This window comes from Spermophilus citellus, assembly GCF_964194105.1.
Source record: "Spermophilus citellus genome assembly, chromosome: 8".
In the NCBI taxonomy this organism is placed as follows: Eukaryota; Metazoa; Chordata; class Mammalia; order Rodentia; family Sciuridae; genus Spermophilus; species Spermophilus citellus.
In genome coordinates, this window is record NC_138189.1 from 5019242 (window position 1) to 5042193 (window position 22952).

The 22952-nt window shown below is 51.3% G+C and overlaps 2 protein-coding genes across 11 annotated transcripts in view; one reads left to right on the forward strand and one right to left on the reverse strand.

Moving 5' to 3' along the window:
• EVC (EvC ciliary complex subunit 1) overlaps positions 1 to 11737 on the reverse strand; it is a 60033-nt gene extending 48296 nt beyond the window's left edge. For all 6 annotated transcript variants that reach the window (XM_081303742.1, XM_081303744.1, XM_081303745.1 and 3 more), the window contains exons 1-2: positions 11354 to 11737; positions 5734 to 5856 (exon numbers count right to left, since the gene is read on the reverse strand). In XM_081303742.1, coding sequence (XP_081159868.1) covers positions 5734 to 5856; positions 11354 to 11527 — 297 coding nt within the window. In that variant the 5' untranslated portion in view covers positions 11528 to 11737. The remainder of the gene's footprint in view (positions 1 to 5733; positions 5857 to 11353) is intronic.
• Positions 11738 to 13991: 2254 nt separating this feature from the next.
• Positions 13992 to 22952, forward strand: part of EVC2 (EvC ciliary complex subunit 2) — a gene marked incomplete at its 5' end in the record, with an annotated part of 108001 nt that continues 99040 nt past the window's right edge. For 2 of the 5 annotated variants that reach the window (XM_081303857.1, XM_081303858.1), the window contains one exon: positions 13992 to 14355. In XM_081303857.1, coding sequence (XP_081159983.1) covers positions 13992 to 14355 — 364 coding nt within the window. Of the gene's footprint in view, positions 14356 to 15202; positions 15297 to 22952 lie in introns of those variants that run through there. The other 3 variants (XM_081303859.1, XM_081303860.1, XM_081303861.1) reach the window with 2 other exon arrangements.

A 22952-nucleotide genomic window follows, 5' to 3' on the forward strand; every position in this document is an offset into this window, starting at 1 on the left:
GAGGCAAAATGAACCTCTCCCAGGTGTTCTTGTCAGGGAGTTTGGTCACAGCAAAGAAAAGCTCATACAAGTGGTCTGGAGGCTTTCTGCAGAACAAGACAGACCCCCACGAGTCCAAAATGCCACGATCCAAGTGAGGGAGTGGTCTCAGAGGGACTGTGATGGGCATCTGCAGATCCTGGCAAGTCTCTCTTGGTAGAATGGATAGATAGATGGGTGGGTGGTGCATGGATAGAAGGACAGACAGACAGATGGTGGATGGGTGGTGGAGGCACAGATATATGTGTGTGCATAAATAAGTAGAGAGAAAGATGAATGGAGGGTGGGTGGACAGATGGGTGGGTGGACGGATAGGTGGGTGGACGGATGGGTGGAGGGTATATGGACAGAAATATATGATCACTTAATTCTGACTCTTTGGCTTAGAAAGCAGTAAGGATTTGAATAACCTGAGACTAATTAAAAGTGTCTTCTAAATAATTTTGAACAATCTATAAGTGAAAAGAACAAAAACAAGGAACGACTTTACACAGGAGGACTCAGCCCCGTGTTCTGCAGCAGAGAAGGAGCACAGCCTGCGACGGCTGGTGACCCATCTGAACACAGCGAGGAGAGCTGAAGTTTCTTAACACAGGATGATACGTGTCTGAGGAGACGGAAATGCTGACGACCTTGATTTGAACCTTACATCTTTACACATTTTGAATTATATTGTACCCCATGAGTAGGTATAATCATTATGAGCCAATTAAACTTCTTTAAAAATTAAAGAAATGATTTTTGCACGTCAGTAGTATAAACCCGTGACACATGTTCACACAGGACTTGGATTGGACCCTTAAGCAACCTGTCTGAGCCCGTCTTCCCAGGCAGTAAGCAGGTCCAGGAGACCCACCCACAAGGCCACATGAACAAGCTCCCAGGTGAGTCTCTGGACCAGGGGAGAACCTCAGCCCTGGGCCCCTGGTGCAGTGGTGACAAGCCATCCCCTATGGCAGGAAGGACTTCTCTGGGAAGTATCCCGACGTCCTCTGCTCCTGTCCGCCGGTAGGCGTGCCCTCCTGTGCGCGGCCCAGGCAGTGAAGACTGGCTCCGGAAACATGCTGGGGACACCGGGTGAGTGAGTGAAGGCAGGCGCAGGGGACTGCTCACAGGCCCTGGGCGACCTGCTCTGGAACGAGGTGCTGTGGGGGACCCTCTTCCTCCGCTTTGTTGCTTCCTGCGCATCCTGGAGGAAGCACCCAGAGCAGACAACCAGCTTCCTTCCAACTGCTCCACTCACCCAACTGGACACCTGCCATGGGGTTCACAGAGGGACTGGCCACCTGCTCATGATCGAGGGGCCGGGATGCTCCTGAGCGAGCTGCACTGTGGCCCATGGTCTCCACTTTCACCGGGAGCAGCCATGTGTGGAGGCCCTGATTCTGGCCTCCTGTCTGCACCTCACAACTCACAAACATAGGCCCAGAGGTCAAGAACCGGGTGGTGCACGAAGCTTCCTGGGACCCGACAGGAGTCACCGTCTCCACTTCCCAGATGGAGAGGACAGGATGTAGAAAGGTTAGGCCACGTGCCCAAGGTCAAGGCCACACAGCTCATGAACCCCAGAGCCAGGATGGGAATGCGAATCTCCTGGCTCCAGGTTCGTCCTCTTGAGTTGACAGGCATCCTTGCACTGTTTCGCACAGTAAATACAATTAGTTGACACCATGCTAGTTCCTTCAACATAGCAAGAGGGAAGAACAAGAGCAAGAACCAGGGAATCAAAAGGGAAGTGGGAATTCAGTAGAGAAGGCCCCAGGCATGGCCTTGCCATGCCCAGACACAAGGCACCCAATCTCCCTGCACCCCAACTCCCCAGGTCTGACCAGCCACAGTCCCACTAATCTCCCTCCCCAAGCCCTCGGGAGTCCACAGACCCACCTTTAGCCACCCGTTTCCCTGAAGGGCTGCAACGGCTTCCCTCCTGGCTCCCCGCCATGCGTGCCAACTGCATGCCAGCCACGGTGTGCCCATCTGCTCATGCAGTCGCCAGACAGCAGCCAGCTTGGGAGGCCGGGACTCCAGGGTCACACCCACTTCACAGAGGGGCAAACTAAGGCTCAGGGGTGAGCACCTCCCAGGTCAGTCTCCATGTGGGAAGTGAATGATTTTTAAACATGCACTTCCTATTGCTGCTCCTCTGAAAACCTTCCTGGCCTCCCTCTGACCTGAGGGCCAGAGCAGGGCTGCTGTCCACCCCAGCACCTGACCCACTCCTTGCTGAAGCATTTTTGATGAAATGGTGCAAAAGCCAAGAACAGTGGTGAGACTAACAGACAGAACCCAGCCTGCTCTCACCACGGTGGGGCCTAGTGCAGAACAGACAGAGGGTTCTTGTGAAAGCTGTCAGAGGGAGGGACAGCACAGCCCAGCCCAGCAGCCAAGGCCAGGGCCCCTCCCAGCAGGGCCTGCGTGACTGCACAGGTCACGTGCTCAGGACGCTGGCCCTGGCTGGTTCTCCAGGGGGACACATTTGCTCAAGGGAAAGATGCAGAGGCAGAAAAGCCCTGGGCCTTCTGACTTCCCCCAAACAGAGGTGGGAGGAGAGAGAAGAACGCGTGGAGAATGAGAGCGAGCACAGACACAGGGAACTGCACTTAGTGTGCAAAACAAGGCAAGAACAGGGTGCCGGGGCAGGACCCCGAGACCTGTGGAAAGAACCCCGGGGACGGGGAGCCTGGCAAACACAGTCCTGGTTGCAGGTGAGGCTCCACGGTGTAGCTGTCTGTCTTTTCCATCCCGAAACCTGCAGCAGGTAGTGCCCTGGAGGACAGGGCAGGGGGACAGTCACAGCCTTGGCCAGGAAGTGAAGGACCCAGGAGCCCTTGGCGTGTGGAACCGAGGAGGAGGCAGCCTGGCTCCAGCCACCCAAAGGGGACCCACCAACTTGAGCTTCTAAAGCTCTCCTTATTAAGTCTGGGAGTCCTCTGGATTCTGGCCACCTGCCCAGCCGAGTCAATGAAATTATTCAGAAAATTGGTTGTAATGCAGATTTACAAAGTAAAACTTCTTCAGCTGAAACAATGCAATTATTCAGAAAATTAAAGCATAATTGTAGAAAAAGCCATTTCACTACCATAAAGGTGTTCCCAGCGAGTGCATGAGCGCGTCACAAAGACTCTGTCCCTGCCCTCCCTCTACAGCAAGGGACAGGACAGAGACCTAGGGCGGACTCAGAGCTCTCTGGAATTTTGCCTGGCTTTGATGATTGACAGGAGCTACTCATTAAACAGAGTTCACCTGCAGAGGGGCACAGCACAGCTCCTTCTCTGTGCAGTAGGGGACAACAGCCATGGCTCTGCTTGCCGTGCCCTAGACAGCCCTGTCCACACACGTGGAGTCCACCGGAGTCCAGGGAGCCCAGCAAGCAGTCACTGGAACAGGCAGATCTTTAACTTAACCCTGGGCGATTATTAGCTTGGTCACGGGCATCTGCCAGGACTAGCTCAATAGTCAGCGAATAACACACCAGGCAGGAAAATGAGCTGACCCTCCAGGGGCAGGAAACTGGGCCCTACAATCACCCAGGGAACACCTATCCTGGGGCGGAGCTCCCACCCGCACCCTCAGCCTCCCCAGGGAGGAGCCTTCTTGATTGCCACTGTGAAAGTGAGAAGCCCCAGGCTCCGAGGGCTTATGCTTCTTGCCCGACATCACACAGCAAATACGTGGCAGAGCCAGCACTGGGCAGGATCTAGGTCCCAAAGCTGCCCCTGCATGAGCAGGACTGTTTTCTGTAAACAGCTTTGGCGTAGTCCACATACCACGACTCGCCCTGGTGCAGGATATAATAGCTCCATGTCTGCACAGACACGCAGAACATCACCACAGCTGCCGCAGAAATCCTCATCACAAGGGGGAGAAACCAGGGCCCTGGGCCGTCGCCTCCACCCTGCCTTCACCTCCCCAGCCCCTGGCAGCCACCATCCACTGTCATAACCTTCTCAGTCCTACCAATGCGGTCCTGTACTAGGTGGCCTTTTGTGACTTTCACTTAGCACGACAGCTTGAAGGTTTGTTTACACTGTAGCACATAGCAGGGCTTGGTTCCTTTTCAATGGCCAAATAATATTCCGCTGCGTGGACAGACTGCATTTCAGGTATCCATTTGTCAGCCAGTGGCCCTCTGTGTTGTTTCACATTTCAGTTGTCGTGGATAATGTTGGTGTGAACAGTTGTGTACAAGTTTTGTGTGCACACAGACTTGCCTTTGGTGATACGATCTTCATAGTATGAGGGGGTGAGCAGGCAGTGGAGAGAGAGAGGAGAGGAGATGGGAGAGGCAGACATAGGGAGGCACACATGCCCCCAGACTCAGCTGTCACCTGGACACCCCAGCACACACAGCCCAGAGGTGCAGGTGGAGAGAGGCTGTGCAGATTCAGGTGCACACACACACTCGGGCGGGGCAGCGAGGAGCACACCGACACAGAGACAGGAGACGGACCAGAGACGCACAGCGTGCGCCCGTAGGGCAGGCTCTGCCCTGGGGTCACAGAGGCGGTCTCCATCTCCTCCACCTGCCTGGGTCAGCCCTGGGGACAGCAGCCCACCTTCCTCAGGGTCCTGCCAGCAGGCAAGAGGAGCCAGGTTGCGGGAACCCATGGGAAGTGCAGGGGTTAGGCGCCTTCCGGAAACTGATTCTTCGGTGTAACCAGAAGCTGCCCCTGTGGGTTTCAAGGCTTCGGTGGGTTTGTTTGAAAACACCCGGCCACTCTCCTGTGGTCACTGGGCCACTGAGCTGACAGAGGGATGTGGTGATGGCAGCACTTGCCAGGCAGGGGCCAGAGAGACCCAGGCGCAAATCCAAGCCGGGCCACTCCCCGGCTGCAGGACTCAGATCCCTCATTTGGAAAATGGGGATGTAAATAGGAATTGGGTGAGGTCATTCACAGGAGCACGTACGTCACCCAGAGAGGACACGGACAACTGCTGGCGCCCACAGGCGCTGACCAATGTCAGTTCAGTCTTCCCCTCCCCCAGCAGATGAAGCCCGCCGTCCTTCCCTGGGTACAGGAACAGACTGGAAATGTCACAGCCTGTCCCCTGGCTCACCAGCGATGCTCTTGGTTGGGGCAGGCTCAGAGAGGGTGACAGGAAGGAGCAGGAGAATCCCCTTTGACACCTCTGCCGCGGCCCGCGCTCCCTACACTGACGTCCACTTAGAAGGAACCAGGAGAAAGGAAAATAAAAGAGCCACAGACAGGGCGGAGCCTAGTGCGCGGCACACAGGAGCAAGCCAGGCCGCCAACCAGACACCCAGCAGCCGGTGGACGGTGACCAGGGCACTTCTGGGCCCAGGACTCCTGAGTGGTGACGATGGGACAGGGAAGTCTCGAGAGTGCTCTGGTGGGAACGCAGCACAGAGAGCACAGGACGCGCCCCCACAAAGTCCCCGAACGCAGGGGCAGCCTGGCGACGGACAGCCAACTGGCATCCCCTCTGGGAGCATGTGTACGAGAGGCTGGCCCAGAAGGGGCACTGGGGGCTTCCGGGGTGACAGAATCACCTCCGTGGTGGGCACTGGTTCCCAGGTGGAGACGTTTGTTAAATGTGTCAAACTTTAAACTTGAACTCTGCATTTTATACGTAAGTGACCCCTCAAAGGAGAAGCCCGTGGGGAAACACGCCATCCCTGCCGGGCGGGCAGCAGCACCTCGGCACCCAGGCAGACACACAGGCAGCACTTACATCTGGGGCCTCTGCGTCCCTCGACGGCTGCACGTCTCTCTTCCTCCTCCTGGATGGGGAGCCAGTCTCCGAGGGGCTCTGTGCACCAGGCTCCAGGTTCTTGAGCAGACGTTGAGTGTCTTTCTAAAACTCCCAGGGGTGGATGGACACAGGATGTCGAAGTCAGTCGGCTCGTGCCCCCGGATTTCAGCCCAGGGGTTCCCACCCGACAGTCCCACCTCCATGCCCCTCAGGACCCCAAGGACAGGCCTGGGGCAAAGCTCATCCCTGCTTCTTGCAGCTTGGTGGCCCTGCTGACCACAGCCTTGAGGACAAGGCTCTGCGGGCGAGGTGCTCATCAATATTAACCTCCCTGGTTGTTTTTTTCTTTTTCATTAATGCCACTGGATGATGGTAAAGAAAAGCCCTTGGGCCACCTTAGATTACAGAGCGATTCCTGCTGTGAACTGAGATCCTGTATCTGCAAACTCCCCGGGGGGCCGCTAAGCCAAGCCAAGCCATGCCTGTGGGTGTTCTCCGTTCCCTGCCACACGGGCACCCAGGCTAGTGGGAAGGAAGGGGCTGCAGGTGAGGGAGGCAGGGCCCCCTTCCCCACCCACTCTGAGACAAGTGTCCTTTCCACAGCCCTCTTAATGCATTTTTAAATTCCCATCTTGTGTTTCATTGTCACTTTTGCTGTTGGCAATGGCCCCAGCTGTGGCGCTGAAGGGCCCTCTTGTGCCCCCTGGCGGGCAGGGGCTGTGATGTGCCCAGCGGAGGCAGAAACAAGGGCCACTGGCTGAGGTCCAGGGTGACATCGACAGTAGTATTAAGTGAGGGATCTCTAATCAGAAACACGCAGAACAGCACCCCGATGACTGGCCACTGGAAACGCGAGCAGAGGCTCCCAGGTCCTCACCGGCACCTCCCCTGGGGACCAAGGCTCAGTAGGCACCAATTCACGATCTCTGTGAACTTAGCCTAACCACTGCGAGCAAGGGGAACAGACTGCATTAAATTCGGACACAGCAGAGACACTTCCCAACCCCCATGACCACTAGCTGCGTGTGGACGCCATCTCTCCACTGCAGAAACCTCACGCTTTGCACTGCCTTGTGTTAGTCTGAGATTCATTCTAGGTCCTGGGAACAGAGTCACAAACAACAAATGCCAAACCTCCACAGAGCTGCCTTTCCAGAAAGGAGAAAGAGCTAAACAGATCCACAAATAAATATGGAGCGTGGTGGGGAGACAGGGGCTACAGAGAAAGCTGTGGAGCCTGGGCGGATGGGGAGAGACAAGGTGGCTTTGGGAAGAAACTTGAAAGTGAGGCTCTGAGATACCTCAGAGAAGGGCATTCTAGGGAGAGGAAGAGCCCGTGCAAAGGCCCTGTGCCAGGCACAGGTGTAGCTTGTCTGGGGAGGTCCCTGCACCTGGAGAAGTCTGGGTGTCCTGGGGTAGAGAGAGGGCAGATGATATGGCCACAGACTTCAGGACTGTTGGCTCAGCAGCTGTAGCGGACCAGTGCAAGAGCTCTGAGTGGAAGGACTCAGCCAGATTGGACCACAGGGAACACCCTAGGAGAAACTCCCCCACCCCAGGAGCATCAGTTGTTTAGTTCCCTGTTTAAAATGACTCTGAGGACAAGGGCCACCAGCGAGGACAAGGACCTCCAGCCGTTTGTGGACAGACACTAATGTGGAAAGCAAGCAGGAGTCAGAGGCTGCACAAAAACAGTGCACTGTCCTCTGATGAAAGGAGGTAGCTCATTCACAAGGTAAGAAAGCACCGCTGTAAACACAGGGGTCTAGAACAAAACAGAGTGCTTGATGATTAAACCAGGGAGATCAACTGTGAGCATGAAATTGAGAAAAGTCTCCCAGAAAGTACACACACACCCCCACGCCCCACACACACACCCAGAGATGGGATATGGGGGGGGATCAATAATCAGAGGTCAATTTAGGCTAAGCATGATGGAGTTCTTGGAAGAAGAAAGCGAACATATGAAAGGAAAGAATCTTCAAACAAATAAGGAAAAGGAGCCCCTGGATTGAGAGAGCCACCCAAAGGCCCGTACAACAGATGGCACAGATGCCACCAAGGCCCGTCCTGATGCAGTTTGATTCCCTGGGGTTCAGTCAGCTTTTTCACTGTTGGGGTCAAAAGACCAGCGAGAACAAGGAGAGGAGGAGCTCATTTGGGGTCATGGCTTCAGGGGCTCCATTCTTTGGGGCCTGAGGTGAGGCAGAACATCACGGCAGAAGGGACTCTTGGAGCAAAGTGGCTCAGGAAACCGATGGCCACCAGGAAGGAGAGACAGAGGTCCCTCACCATGACAAAATATAACCCCAAAGGCACACTCCCAATGGAGCTCCTTCTCCAGCCACACCCTACCTGGCTCGGGTCACCACCCCGTCAATCCTCATCAGGGGACTGACACAGGGGTTAGGTCAGGCTTTCAGAACCCATCCTTTCACTCTGAACTTTCTTGCCTTGTCTCACACGTGAGCTCTTGGGGGACACCCCATATCTAAACCATAACACTGGGGCAAGGGAAAAATTCTTCAAGATGCCACCAAGGAGCAAAAGAAAAAGAGGCTTCATGAACAGTACCAAAAATCAGAACAGAATCAGACTTCTCAACGCCAACAAAGGAAGTAGAAGGAAATGGAAAGATGCCTTCAAAGTTCTGAAGGAATACTATTTTCAACCTGGAATTCTATACCTAAGTTACCTAACCAAATTGGGGATAAAGATGGAAGAATGCAGACATTTTCAGACAGAGGAGTTCTCAAAATAGTTTAATCCACCCCATTCTCAGAAAGCTACTTCAGGATGCCCTCCACCCACACAAGGAAATCAGAGAAAGACAAGTGCTCAAGATCCTGCACCTGGATCCAACCAGGAGAGAGGTAAGGAGTCCTGTTAGGGTGGCCCTGTGAAGTCTCCACGGTGACAGAGGAAGCCCAGAGCAGCTGTTTCTCAAACACTAAGAAAATTTACTGAGAGGGATTATTAAGCATGGCTTGCTGGGACCCACCCTAGAGGTTTTCATACTGTGAGTCTAGGATGGGACCCAGAGTTTGCCCTCCTGTCATGCTGCAGGTGATGCTGATGCTGCTGGTCTGCTCTTCATGTTAGAGAGCAGCCATTTCAAACTGGAGCATGTCAGGATGTTTTTCTCAAGAAGATAAAACTGATCAAATGCCTTATGTATTCCAATGTCTTGAAAAGAAATGTACAACAAACAAAGGAGAGATAAGCACGTGGAATCTAACAGAAAATCTGACACGTTAATTTCAGGAAAAACAAAATGTTCTGCAAGAAAGGAAAGTATTTATGACCATAACTGATCCCTGACTTAGAGTGAGTCATGCTTACAACATCATCATAAGGGAAACAATACGATTTAACCCCAGCTCCCCTCTAGCCAGGCAATAAGAGGACTGGTGGGATTGGGGGTGAATGTACTGATGGAAGGGGGAAGAGAGCTAAATCCTCCTCCTTCCCACCAGGGAACTCAGCGCGTGCTGCTAAGGCCAGAAAGCAGCAGCAACACAGCCATGTTATTTAGAAATGGGAATAAGTTACCAAAAGCAGCCGCTGAGAGTTGAGGACACTGGCTTCTGGGTGCTGCTCTCAAAGGAGCACTTCACACGGCATGCAGGGGTAACTTGACTTAAAGTTAAAGATTCTAGAGATAAAAAAAGGAACAAAAGAAAAGGAGAGTAATGCACGGTAAACTTCTGGACTGGGGGACTCGGAACAGAAGAGAACACGCATGCAGGTGGCAGGAGAGGGCATGCGGCCTCCCGGGCCATCTCTGTGGGTGCACGGCCACCTTTGTGCTAGGCAGGTGCAGGGGAAGGTGCACCACCTAACGCACTGTGCGAGGAGCCTGGCATTATCTTGGAGGCAACAGGGGGCACGGGGTTTTCATCAAGACAGCCATACTGTAGGATGTGTGTTTTAGAAAAAGACTGCAGGAAGGACAGGGGAGGGAGGGAGTCCCATTAGAAAGGAGGCCATTGCATAGGTCACATTTAAGCCATAAGAGCCCGTGGCTCTGCCCTTGAGCCAGAGCCTCCTCTGTGGCTACCATGCTGGCCTGGTCACCATCACCCTCAACTGACCGGCTGTGCCAAGTCACACATCTTTGTTAGACTGTGAGCCTCAGCTGACCCAGCTACCAAACAGGATGCTAACGACCACCTTACCAGGTAGCAGGTGGTTCAAGCTCTGGCTCTGGGGTCCCGCCCCCATGCTGGTTTATTGTGTGAGCCTGGACTAGTAAGTATCAACCTTGCAGAGCCTCCATCACCTCACTGTGAAGTGGGCTGTTGATAGGTCCCCGCCTGCTAGGCCCCAGTGAGGATAAAGAACCAATGGCCCACAAACCTTGCACAGGGCCAGGACTGGCAGTCTCCCTTCCTTAGACCTTTCTGTCTCCACACAAGAAGCCAGACTCCCTTAATGTTTCCTACGGGCGGTGCAGACAGCCCCCAACTCCCTGCAGCACCTTGCACTGTTTCCGATTCAGCCCTTGTCCCTGTGCAACGCGACACTCCCAGAGGTCAGCTCACTGGGAAAGAGCTGTGTGCCCAGGCCAGACATGTCTCCTTTTCACAAGGACCAGGAGCAGGTGGGAGGGGGAAACAACATCACCTCATCTCCAATCCTATCGCTTTACTCCTCAAGGAGGCAGAAGCTGAAAGGATCTAGAACAAGGACCTCCTGGACCACGACTGACCCACACCTACTGTGTGCCAGGTGTTTCCACGACGCCCACTTCATCAGCACAGCTGTGGTGTGCAGCATCTGCTGGTCTTCTCAGCAGCCGCCCAAGCCTCATCCACATAAAACACAGTGGCTTCGGGGTTAGGCTCACGCGCTCACTGTGGCAAGTTACTTAACCTCTCTGTGCCTCAGTTTCCTTATCTGCAGAATGGAAACGTTAATGGAAATCAAAGCTGTTCGGGACTCAGTGAGACTGAGGCAGAGGGTCTAGCTCAGCGGCTCCCTGGCACTCAAGGCATGCTAGTCTGCGTTCTCTGTCACAGAACCCATGTGTTATGACCAAATGTTTACTTGCAATGTGTCTTTCTCCTGCTAGCTGACAAGGGCAAGGTCTTTCCTGGTCCGTGAATTCCATCCGAGTCCCTAGGCCACTGGCTCCTTGTACAAGGTTCTCAGCCACCTGTTGCTGTAGGGATGAGTGAACTGAACCATGAATGCTACAGCAGCTGGGAATTAAGCTGGGTAATTCACAGGGCCCGGCAGGAAGTGCAGAAGCAGGAGCAGACATCCAGCCCCCTGCGCACCCCTCTGAACTGGGCACATCTGCTAGCATTATGTTCAAACTCGCGGTCCTTTGGAGGAGAAAATTGGCCCAAAGAGGCCTGCAGGCTAAGATCATGCAGCAAAGTAGGATGCAGTAGACACTTCAGCAGGACGCCAGGCCAATGCCCTGTACCCTCCCTCCAAATCCCTGCTTCCAACTCCCTCCTGGAGCAGAAGGGGCACTCAAAGCCGGCAATCGCGCCAAAGCCCAGGACACAGAGCCTGGGCTCCGACACTGGACCGTGAAGGACCGCGCCCCAAGAGTCTCGCCCCGTGGCTGCGGGCTCGGTGAACTCACCTGGTGTCGCGGGCGCAGGCGGCCCGCGCGGCAGCCGAGCCACAGACCGAGGACGAGGCCGAGAGCGGCGCCCAGCAGCACGGCGAGGGCCAGCAGCGCGGGCGCGGGCCGCAGCACTTCCCGGCCCAGCAGCAGCCGCGCGTCGCTCGCACAGGCCGCGGCGCCGCGGGCCATCGGGGGCGCTCAGACGGGGGACCGGCCGCATCCCGCCCGCCGCCGCGCACTGCCCTGGCCCGCGGCCCACCGCAAGGTACCCACGGCGTCCGCGATGCGGCCCTCAGAGCCCGGGCGGCCAGGAGCGCGGGGCGCTCGCCCACTTTCCGGTGGGTGAAGTCGCCTTCCCCTTGCTCCTCTCTGGTTTCCCAGCTCCGCCCGAGCAGGAGGGAGGAGCCTGGGCCGTCCGCCCAAAACTTTGAGGCACCCCGCCCCCGGCCCAGCCTGTGCACTGAGCATGCCCACCAGAGGCGCGCTCCCACCCCGCAGGACTTTTAAGAAGGCAACCTGGGCTCCGGTGGAGAAAGGGTGCCCCAAGCACCAGGGAGGTTTGCTCCTTTAAACTGATAGACCGCTTAGATAAGCTAAGCATTTAATCTGATGATCTCATTAACTTTCCCACTAACCTTCCGTGAAGGGTGCTGTTCACTGCCCATCCTCTAGAGGAGGAAGCTCAAGGTCAGAGCAGTTCAGTAGCCTCAAGCAGACTGGACTTCAGCTCTTGCTCCTTCCTCTAAGGGCTGGCTTTCCTGGGGCCTCACAACCTACCACTACCCCAAATTTGCTACCCTGAAGTTCCCCGTTTTCATCCCGTGTCCTATGGCCAGTGCTTTTCTCTAAAGCAATGTATAAACAGATTGCCACACCCTGGCCCTACTAGCTCTGAGACAGTGGGAGCTCTTCCATTTGCTGGGCATTTGCAGAGAACCTGCAGTGTCTTTCTGGAGCAGGGATGAGCCTGCTGAGGCTCAGGCTGGTTGGATCTCCAGGCTGTGTGGAGACACACAAGGCGATGCCATCGTCCTGCTCCTTCTGAATGCAGAGTGCCTGCTAGCAATCCTCCTGGGAGCCAGAGTGCAGCCAGGGGCACATGAGTGCTCCCAGATGTGTGCATGTGCCGGCTCCTACCTGGATTCCCCGTGAGAGGAGGGCTGGAGGTACTCCAGGGATCTGTTTCAACAGAGAGGGCTTCTGTGCTGAGTTTCTTGCCCTGGAGATCAGGCTCAACTCTCCAGTCTATTTCATCATTTCCCTCTACCCTTCCAGGTGGGCAAGGTGGGAACTATTATCCAAATTCCTCATCTTTTTTACGGTGAAAAAACTCACAGCTAGAAAGGAGAGGTGACTTGCTCAAGGTGCAACTAAGGAGTACAACACTCAACCCTGCACCTGTCTGGCTTCAGGGCACACAGTCTCTGCTAGCTGCTTAAATGTTTCCTCAGAAGAATTTCCAAGGCTCCTGGGCACATCTTCAGGGACAATAACCCTGTGCTTTATGCTGGCTATTTCATGGGATGCTCAGGCTTCAGTTTTCCAAATGTAAAGGCTGGTGCAGTGGCATGCATCTCTAGTCCCAGCTACTCAGTCCTCAGGAGGAGGGGCAGGTGGATGGCTGCATCCAGGGATTCAAAGTTAAGGTCAGCCCAGGCAACACAGCAGGACCTGTCTAAAAAAAGGGAATCATGTAATGTTCATTGCACTTTATTACAAGGTTGTTTGAATATTAAAATGTCATTTTAAATTACTCACTGCCATATAACATTGCTGCTCCAGTAGGATGCTTGGCATTTAGCCTTTGGCCTTGTCTCACTCTTGACACAGCCAGGTACCACCTAGGACAGCAAACCTACTGTGGGAATGTTGGCCTCTCAGATCCTTAACCCATCACCTTATCCGTGACAGGTCAAGAAGGCCTGTCCTTGGAGGTGTGTGTTTGGGAGGTAAAATGCCAGCCTCAGGGGCTGCCCAGCAAGAAAACTGGCAGGAGAGGAACTCTTTCCCCAGTGATCAGGCATGAGCTGTGCACATAGGGGATGAAAAAGAAGCAGGAAGCAGACAAACTGCACCCCACCCCCAATCCCCGGGGCAAAGCAAAGCAAAGCCTTGTCTCCACGTGTCCCCAAGAAGGGCTCAGAGGAGCTGCTCAAAGGCTTCCAGGCTCCAGACATGCTCTGCCCTCTTTCTGATTCTCCAGAGAGAATCAGAAACTACCTGCCTCTCCCTGGGAATGTGCCCCGCTGGGCAGTTCCAGGGGCTACTCCAGTGAATACTGAACCCAACAGGAAGTGCCGGTCACCTTTTTTCTCTGCCTGCTCCCTGCCAGCTCCTCCTATAGAGACCTCGCAGGCTGTCTGCAAATGCCCTAAGGCCTTTCGGTTTCCTAATAGGTGGGTGGGTGAAGCGTGGGGATCTAGTCCGGTGTAGCAGGGATTTCCTAGAGGAGATGAGGCTGAGCTGGGATCCAGAGAAACGGGTGGGCTTTCGTAGAGGAGCCCTGGTAATCTCTGGAGTCCTGATTTGGGTAGTATGGGACACGCGGCAGAGCGCGAGCAACCCGGGCGTGACCGCGCAGCGCTCAGCCTCACCAGCCTGGCTCCCTGGCTCCCTCCCACACCCCGGGCGCCTCCCGGCCCGCCAAGTCCAGATGCCCGTGTTTGTTCCAGAAAACTTTCCGCGGCGGCTCGCACTGAGCATGCTCGGCGGCGGGGCGGGCCTGGGGTCCGGAAGCCCAGCGACTCCTCGGCGCCTGCCGGTTTGGGGGCGCGGGACCCCGTCGGGCGATGGATCCCGTGGGCGCTGGGTGGCGCGCCACGTGGGTGCTGGCCGGGGGCGTCCTGGTCGCGGCCCTGGCTCTGGGGGCCCGAGGCTGGCTCCCCGCGGGCCCCGGCCCGCTCCATCACCCCTTCGGCGAGCAGGCTCCCCGCGCGTTGCCCGCGGCGCGCCAGGTCGGGCCCTGCCCGGGGACCCCTTCGGCACCCAGCGGGGCAGGGCTCGAGCGCAGAGCACAGGTGAGCAGCGCCGCCCCGGGCTCGGGTGGGACCCGCGCGGCCCACGGTCAGCAGGCGGGGCGGGAGCCTTTAATATTGGGCAGAGGACTAGGAAGAGGAGACGGGATCCGACCGCCAGGTCTGGCGGTGTCCCCCAGGTGCCTTCCGCGCGCCCCGAGAACCCCGACGGGAGGGGGCGGCTCTGGATTGGCGCTGAAGACTTGGCCACCACCAGACCAGCGGCCTGGTTGGAATCCCGCTCCGCGTTCTAGGAGCTCTGTGTCCCGGAGCAAATCACTTCACTTCTCTTTCCTTGCACATACAACCCTGCCTAATGGTGACTCCTCCAGAGGCCACTGTGCATCAGTTAAAGCGGTGGCCAGCTCTTCTTGGGAAGGTGCAGCTTGTGACATGGGCTTCGGGGGTATTGGCTGTATTTTTACCACACTACACTTTCCCTGGTGAGTTTGGCCATTTCCCACTTGGCCTTGACCCTGGTCTTTCTCTGTGTCCAAACTTGGAAAGGCACAGGACACCCTAGCTCTCTCCTCCTCCCCAAGCTGGTCACCAGCCTCATGTCTTCTCCCCCTGATCAGGTCCCTTGTCTGCCTCTGGTTCTTGGTGAAGATCCATCCTAGATTTCATTCCTTAATTTGTGTCCCATCTCTTCCCCCAGGCTCTAGGGGGATCTGTCCAAGGTCTGTGTCCCATTGCTTCCCTCTTCCTTCCTGGCTGTCTCATGAATCCTGGCTGCAAACCCAGAGATTTCCAGGAGCGCCTTCACCAGGCGCTGGATCATTGGTGCCCTTGGAGTCCTCGCACTCTCCCCCAGAGCCAGCATGCAGTCCTGGGGCTCTGTCTGATGCATGCCCCAGGGCTCCCTCTTGGCTGCAGAGGTTGAGAATGCCTCTGATGCTTCTCGGTTTCACGAAGGACTGCACTGTGTCTGTGAACTTTGAGCTGTAAGTAGCCCAAGGACAGCACATTTTCACTGGGTCCTTTCATTCGCTTCTGCCAAGGGAAATGGGAATTATCTGGCCCATTTGTGGAAGGAAAAAACCAAGGCCCAAGAAAGCATGGCCCTGGCCTCGTGCTCTTCTGTGCCTGCAGGTGTGGGTGGGCTCCAGGGCCAGCCCTGCTCCTTTGCCCAAGCTCTGGGAAAACCTGTGTTGGAACCTTGAGGTGGATGTCGGCCTCTGTCAAGAGCAGGTGCAGAGGGTGGGCCTGCTGAGAGGAGGGACAGTGCCCTCTGGGAAGTGCCTGAGGCCATGCAGGACCAGAGTGAGTCCAAGTCATCTCCTGCCCTTGAAGGAACCTGCGAGTGAGCACCTGTGTCCAGGTGCCCTCGGTGTCTCTAGCACCTGCCTCACCTGGGTCCTGGCCCTGCCCATGCCAGTCCTTCCTGCATCACTCTGGGCCCCTCTCAGACAATCCTTCCATAAGCTGGACAGTAAAGAACTTGGGGCTTCTGTGGGCCTTGGGTGTCCCTGCCGTGAGCACTCACCCCACTCTGTGGGGCCTGGGGCCAGGTTCCCCACAGTGGTGGAAGACTCTCTCCAGAGCACGATCCTAGTTCCTGAAGCTGTTTCTGTTGTGATTGTCTGAAATCTTCCCTCCCTCCATTCATTTTATACACACATACATGTATATATACACACATACACATGCACACATGTGTATACGCAGACATACACATGTTCATACGTATTATTACATCTTTGCTGAGGGCCATGCTGTGTGCCGGGGAAGTATGTTCATAATCGCGCAGTGATTAAGTACTTTGAACAGAGTGGTGGGGAGCGATGAGGAAGGGCTAGGGAGGAGGGTCATTCAGTTAGGTGGTCAGATGAAATCGTTCAGCTAACGTTCAAAGGATGAGTGGGTTTATCTAGGGAAGGAGTAAGAGAGAACATCCTGTCTACCACGCGGCCTGCGCAGTGGTTTCATTAATGAGGTTCTAGGCATAAAGTTAGTTAGAAGAGATCGAAATAAAACACACAGACCAGTTACCTTATTTATATTGCTAGGTCCGAGACGGCTCACCTCCCTGGTTCCCGCCTCTAGCCGCCCAGCAGGGCAGCAAGGATTACTCAGGGCTAGCAGGAGAGAGAGAGAGTGAACACGCCTGGGAGTAGCCCTTTATTGGGGAACAAGAGATTCAGGGGAGAATTCCATCCAATGAAGGTTGAGGGGGGGCTGCACTCCAAGGTCAGGGTCAGTGATTGGGTCCCCGGGGTCAGTGGTCAGGCACACCCCCACACAGATGGGCTCTCTCATCAGGAAAGGGTCGGGAAAGCTTCGACAGAGCCAAAGCGCCTCAGGCCCTTAACGGGAGTCACCCAATCACGTGTTAGAATGGCTTCCCACATATCCCCCCTTTCTTTTCTTTTTTTTTTTTTAAAGAGAGAGTGAGAGAGAGAGAGAGAATTTTTAATATTTATTTTTTAGTTCTCGGCAGACACAACATCTTTGTTGGTATGTGGTGCTGAGGATCGAACCCGGGCCGCACGCATGCCAGGCGAACGCGCTACCACTTGAGCCACATCCCCAGCCCCCCCCTTTCTTTTCTGAACAATGAGGCGGCGGTTCACTCTCTGGAGTTCCTGGATTCTTGATTGGAAGACTCGCCATCCTATAGTTACAATACAAAAGAGAATTAACAGCAAAGAGAATAATCCAATAATGTACCAAGCAGAGTGTTTAAAAATATTTCCAGGGTTGAATCCATTTAACTCCTTCAATATTTGGTTAGCCAAAGAAGAAGGATCTGAAAAATCAGCTCTATTATTTTGAATGTCTTGGATATGTTGATGAAGTTCCAGAATATCCAAGCTATTATTACTATTTTGCCAAATACCTAATAAATGGTTTTTAACCTTCTCCCAATCCCAGAGAGAAGCATTGTACTTGGCAGCTGTAACACATACATACTTATAATTAGCATGGCATTTAAGCCTTTCCTTAAATTTTAAGGCTGAAAGTTCATTACCTATAACAGTCGCCTCTAAGGCGTTTAATTTAGTTTCAATCCTTTTATCAATATCTGTCATCTATCCATTTAACTTTTATATTTCCAATAATTAAAACGTAAGGAGATTGGACACAAGCTCTTAAGCCATAGCAAGATCCCTCTTTACAGTTCTTGCCGACAAATTTTGGTAAAGGTTTATCTGAAAAATGTAAAAATTCTGAGGCAGCAACTAAATGCCAAATATCTTTTTGAACACCCCCTTCAGTATAAGTCAAATATTACTAGCAAATCCTGCAGGTGTCATAGCAGAGTTTCTTCGTAATTGTCTCTTATCAATTTTTGGAGACCAGTCTAAAATATACCCACTATCTTTAGACACCTTATGTTGTACAGGAAAGGTATTTACACAATCCATCCATTTAGGGAAGGTGCCGATCTCAATTATAGAACTATTTGGACAGTGGGGTATTGGTGGAGGTTTTGCAGAAATGACTGGCTTGTTATGGGAAAGTCCCATCTTAATTACTGATCTAGTATTAGGTTTTAAGTCCCCATAAATAGAATTATTTGTCAGTCTAGGTTTACCGATCGCTGTCTTTTCTTTGAATGATACTTTCAGACAGCCAGCATGTTTATCATGTGACCAACACAAAGGTAATTGGGCACTGTAGCCAGAATAATTAAATCTAGTCACATGATTGGGAGTAATATGAGTATCTGTAAATCCTCCCATCATGAATGAGTCATTAGTAAATACTGGAATAGATTCTCCAGTCCACACAGCTGGGTGTACCAGGGGTGGATCTGGGAAATATGTCCAATAAGTGTCTACTTGATTCCCTTTTACCTGACAGCCCAGTAGGGCAATTACTGTTGTTACCATCAAGACTGGGGTCCTGTTCTTTCCTAGGCGTTGAAGTATTTGGGAAGCCTGGGTTGTCAATTTCTTCACATCTTTCCATGAAGTCAGCTTTTCGGCTGGTTCAATCTGGTCTTTCTTCATCTTTTTCCGAAATCTCCTCCTTCTGGGTAGTGGCTCCTCCGGGTCGATCCTCAGTCACTTGAATCTGGGTTCTATCTCCTCCATGTCTGATAGCATGTTCAGGCACCCAAATAGGACAGAAAGCACCTTCTGGGAAGATACAAGCATGACCTCGGCCCCATGTTATTACCGGGTCCAGACCCTTCCACTGACCAGTTTGTAAATCTTTCCACAGAACTCTGCCTAAGGGGCCTGTTACTGAGGGAGACATTTGTCTTTCAGCAGCAGTGTGACCTTCTGTGTCACAGTTTAAAAAATTTAAAACAAACAAGGCATGATTAAGGCTATTTTGGGGAGTCAAAATCCTATTCCCCCTTTTAATTTTTGTAATTGAAGTTTAATAGATAAATGAGCTCGTTCCACAATGGCTTGACCTTGGGGGTTATAAGGAATTCCTGTTTTATGATTAATTTTAAACTCTTGGCAAAATTGTTGAAAAGAAGAGCTTATGTAAGCTGGAGCATTATCTGTTTTGATCTGCATAGGACACCCTAAAACGGAAAAAGCTGCTAAGCAATGAGAAATTACATGTTGAGTATTTTCCTTAGTACGTGCTGTGGCAAAAATAAATCTAGAATAAGTGTCCACTATGACATGTACATAACGTTGCTTACCAAATTGAGGAATATGAGTTACATCCACTTGTCATATTTGATTTGGTTTTAATCCACGGGGATTTACCCCTGATGGCAGAGATGGAGTGTGAATAACACACTTAGGGCATTGGCTTACAATCTGACGAGCTTGTTCTCTGGTAATACTAAATTTTTTATGTAAGCTAGAAGCATTTTGATGATGCAAGGAATGGGAAGCTAGTGCACAGTCATACAAAGACATCTGTTGACAAAAAGCTACTAACTTATCGATTTTGTCATTACCTGAAACTAGAGGTCCAGGAAGATTAGTATGGGCACGTATGTGTCCTATGAAACATGGGTACTTTCGCATTAGCACTGTCTTTTGTAAATTATGAAATAATTCAAATAACTCCTGTGATGAAGTATACCCAATAACTGAGGTTTCAATATTTTTGGTAACTCCGACTGCATATAAGCTGTCAGAATAGATATTAATAGGCTCATTTGAAAAATAATCTAAGGCACAAATCAGAGCTTGAAGCTCTGCTCTTTGGGCAGAAGTATAAGAAGTTTGTATTACCTCTGTGTGAACACGGCTGAAGAAACCTGTCTTACCGGAGTTGGAAGCATCCGTGAACACCGATAAAGCTTTCTCTATTGGATAAGCTCATACAATCTTTGGAAAGATAAGTGACGTTAATGATGCAAATTGTACAATCTTATCACGAGGATAATGGCTATCTATCTGCCCAGGAAAATCTGCAAAGGCTATCTGCCATGAGCTAGAAGTTTGAAAAAGCCAATTAGTCTGTTGAACAGAAAATGGAATAATTATAATATCAGGCTCAGATCCAATTAACTGTAATATCCTAGTTCTACCTTTAATTACTAATTGAGCTATAGAATCATGAAAAGGAATTAATGTTTTCTGAGGGGAGTGGGATAAATAAATCCACTCAATAACTCCTAATCTTTGCCATATGGCTCCTGTTGGGGTATGCTCAGTTGGAAATATTAATAAATACACTATTTATTTATGATCTATTCTAGTAAGCTGTGCATTTTTAATTGCAATTTCTACTTTCCTTAGAGCTGTTTTGGCCTCCAGGGTTAGCTGACGTGGAGAGGTTGGAGAAGGATTTCCTTGTAATATCCAAAATAAAGGACTTAACTCAGAAGTAGTTAGTTTTAAGGATGGCCTTAGCCAATTAATATCTCCTAATAGTTTTTGAAAATCATTAAGGGTACGTAACTCTTTAACTCTTATCTGAAGATTTTGAGGACGGACTGTGTGTCCTTGAATTATCTGACCTAGATATTGAAAAGGAGACACTTTTTGAATTTTTTGAGGAGCTATACATAAACCCATTGCTGTAAGCGAAGTCTCTAACTGAGTAAAAATTTCTGAAAGTACCTCTGGATTAGCATGAGCCAATAATATATCATCCATAAAATGAATAATATATGCATCAGGAAAGCTATTTCTAATGGGATTTATCGCCTGGTCAACATATTTTTGGCACAGTGTAGGACTATTACGCATTCCCTGAGGAAGTACCTTCCAGCAGTATCTTTTAACAGGTTCCTTAATATTAATTGCTGGGACAGTGAAAGCAAATCTTTCACAATCTTCAGGATGTAACCTTATAGAGAAAAAACAGTCTTTTAAATCTATTACCATCAAGCTATAATCTAAAGGGATGGCTGTGGGGGAGGGAAGTCCTGGCTGTAATGATCCCATAGGCTGAATTGCATGATTTATTGCCCTTAAATCCTGTAGTAATCTCCAATTTCCTGACTTTTTCTTAATAACAAAAATAGGTGTGTTCCAAGGACTAAGCGTTGGTTCAATATGACCAGCCTGAAGTTGTTCCTCAACTAATCTATGAATTATTTTAAGCTTTTCCCCTGAGATGGGCCACTGAGCAATCCATATAGGCTCCTCTGTGAGTCACGTGATTTTTTCAGCTGTCTTAGGGATCGGGGAAGTACTCAGGGCCCCTAGTAAAAATTTTGGTTTGGAGCATTTACTAATCTTTGTCGTGGAGACTGGCTTGTAAACAGATACTCTTCCTGAAGGGTCTCCTTATCACCTCCAGGAAAATATCTCTGATTAATTTACTCAATTGACCTTATAGAATTTGGAGTAACTAATAACAATCCCATTTTGGCTAAAATATCTCTTCCCCATAGGTTAGCTGGTAAAGACTCTAACACATAAGGCTTAAATACTCCACTGTTCCCATCGGAATCTTCCCAACGGAGATAGTTGGCACTTTGAGCAGGCTGTGAAACCTGTCCTATTCCCTCTAGGTTAGCTGGTGCTACATGCAAAGGCCAGTTTCTAGGCCAAAACCTACTAGATAATACCGAGATATCAGCCCCTGTGTCTATTATTTCTAGGAAATTTTTATTATTAATTTTAAGTTTTAATAAAGGGTGTTCTTGCCGTACTAACTGTGACCAGTATACTCTGTCCGGCGGTTTAGAAACTGAATCTACCGGCAGGTGCCTTTCTGAGACACAAGGCAATAATATTAATTGAGCAATTGTATCCTTTGGGGTGAGCCTTAGGGCATAATGGGATTTTACAGTAACATATAACTGTCCTTTAAATTCTGAATCTATCACACCAGGTATTACCTCAATGGCTCCCTTTAATTCATTACGTCCCCAAATCAAACCTACAGTATTATCAGGAAGCGGCCCGAAAATCCCAGTAGGAATTTGTTCTGGCCCCGTTTCAGGATTTAATTCAACTGTCTTTGAAGATCCTAAGAAAACTGTCTGTGGTCTCTGTCCCTGTCCCGGTAAAAATCGCGGACTGTCCTGGTCGGTGCCAGTGACGTCACACTGTGCGACCTCCCTTGGAATTCCCCGTATTGTTGTTCGGCTCCCGCTAGGAGGAGATGATGGCGGCGAGAAGGCGGGCTGATCCGCGCCATCTGAATCCTCCGCATGGGGCTGCGAGTTTAAGTTCACATTTTTAACCTTTGGCTTGGCCCCTAGTGCCTTTGTTTTTAAACGGCTTAAGGGGAAGGTAATTAACTTAGCCTCAGGCTGATTCTCCTTTTGAATAGACCTAACAGCTCGTTGAATGCCTTTTAAAAGGTCCTCAGGGGGCCATGAACTCTGGCCCATATATTCAAAAAGACAAATTTCTAGAGCTGTCCAAGTTTTCTGTATATTTTCTATGCCTCCAGGTAGTTCATTAGAAAGACAGACTCTCTGTAACTTCCTTCCTAATTTCTCCCACGTAAGTAAATTTGGAGACTCTTGGTCACAAAACCAAGGACAATATTCACCTACAATCTTTAAGAATTGTAATAACTGAGTTTTCTTTATCTGTTTTCCTTTCTGATTAATTATACTGTCTAAAATAGTCAGATACATTTCCTTATCCGTAGAGGTAGAATTTCCCATTTTAAGTAATTTAACGTCTCTTTCCTTCAATATCTCCAGGTACTTTTGTGACCCAATTGTCACCTCTTCCTTTATCTTTATTTTTATTCCTTATCTTCCTTTGTCTTTATTTTTTCCTTATCTTTATAGCGCACTCCCACTCAATCTAACTAATCTAGAATGCCCCCCTCGAGGGCGCCAATTCTACCACGCGGCCTGCGCAGTGGTTTCATTAATGAGGTTCTAGGCATAAAGTTAGTTAGAAGAGATCGAAATAAAACACACAAACCAGTTACCTTATTTATATTGCTAGGTCCAAGACGGCTCACCTCTCTGGTTCCCACCTCTAGCCGCCCAGCAGGGCAGCAAGGATTACTCAGGGCTAGCAGGAGAGAGAGAGAGTGAACACGCCTGGGAGTAGCCCTTTATTGGGGAACAAGAGATTCAGGGGAGAATTCCATCCAATGAAGGTTGAGGGGGGCTGCACTCCAAGGTCAGGGTCAGTGATTGGGTCCCCGGGGTCAGTGGTCAGGCACACCCCCACACAGATGGGCTCTCTCATCAGGAAAGGGTCGGGAAAGCTTCGACAGAGCCAAAGCGCCTCAGGCCCTTAACAGGAGTCACC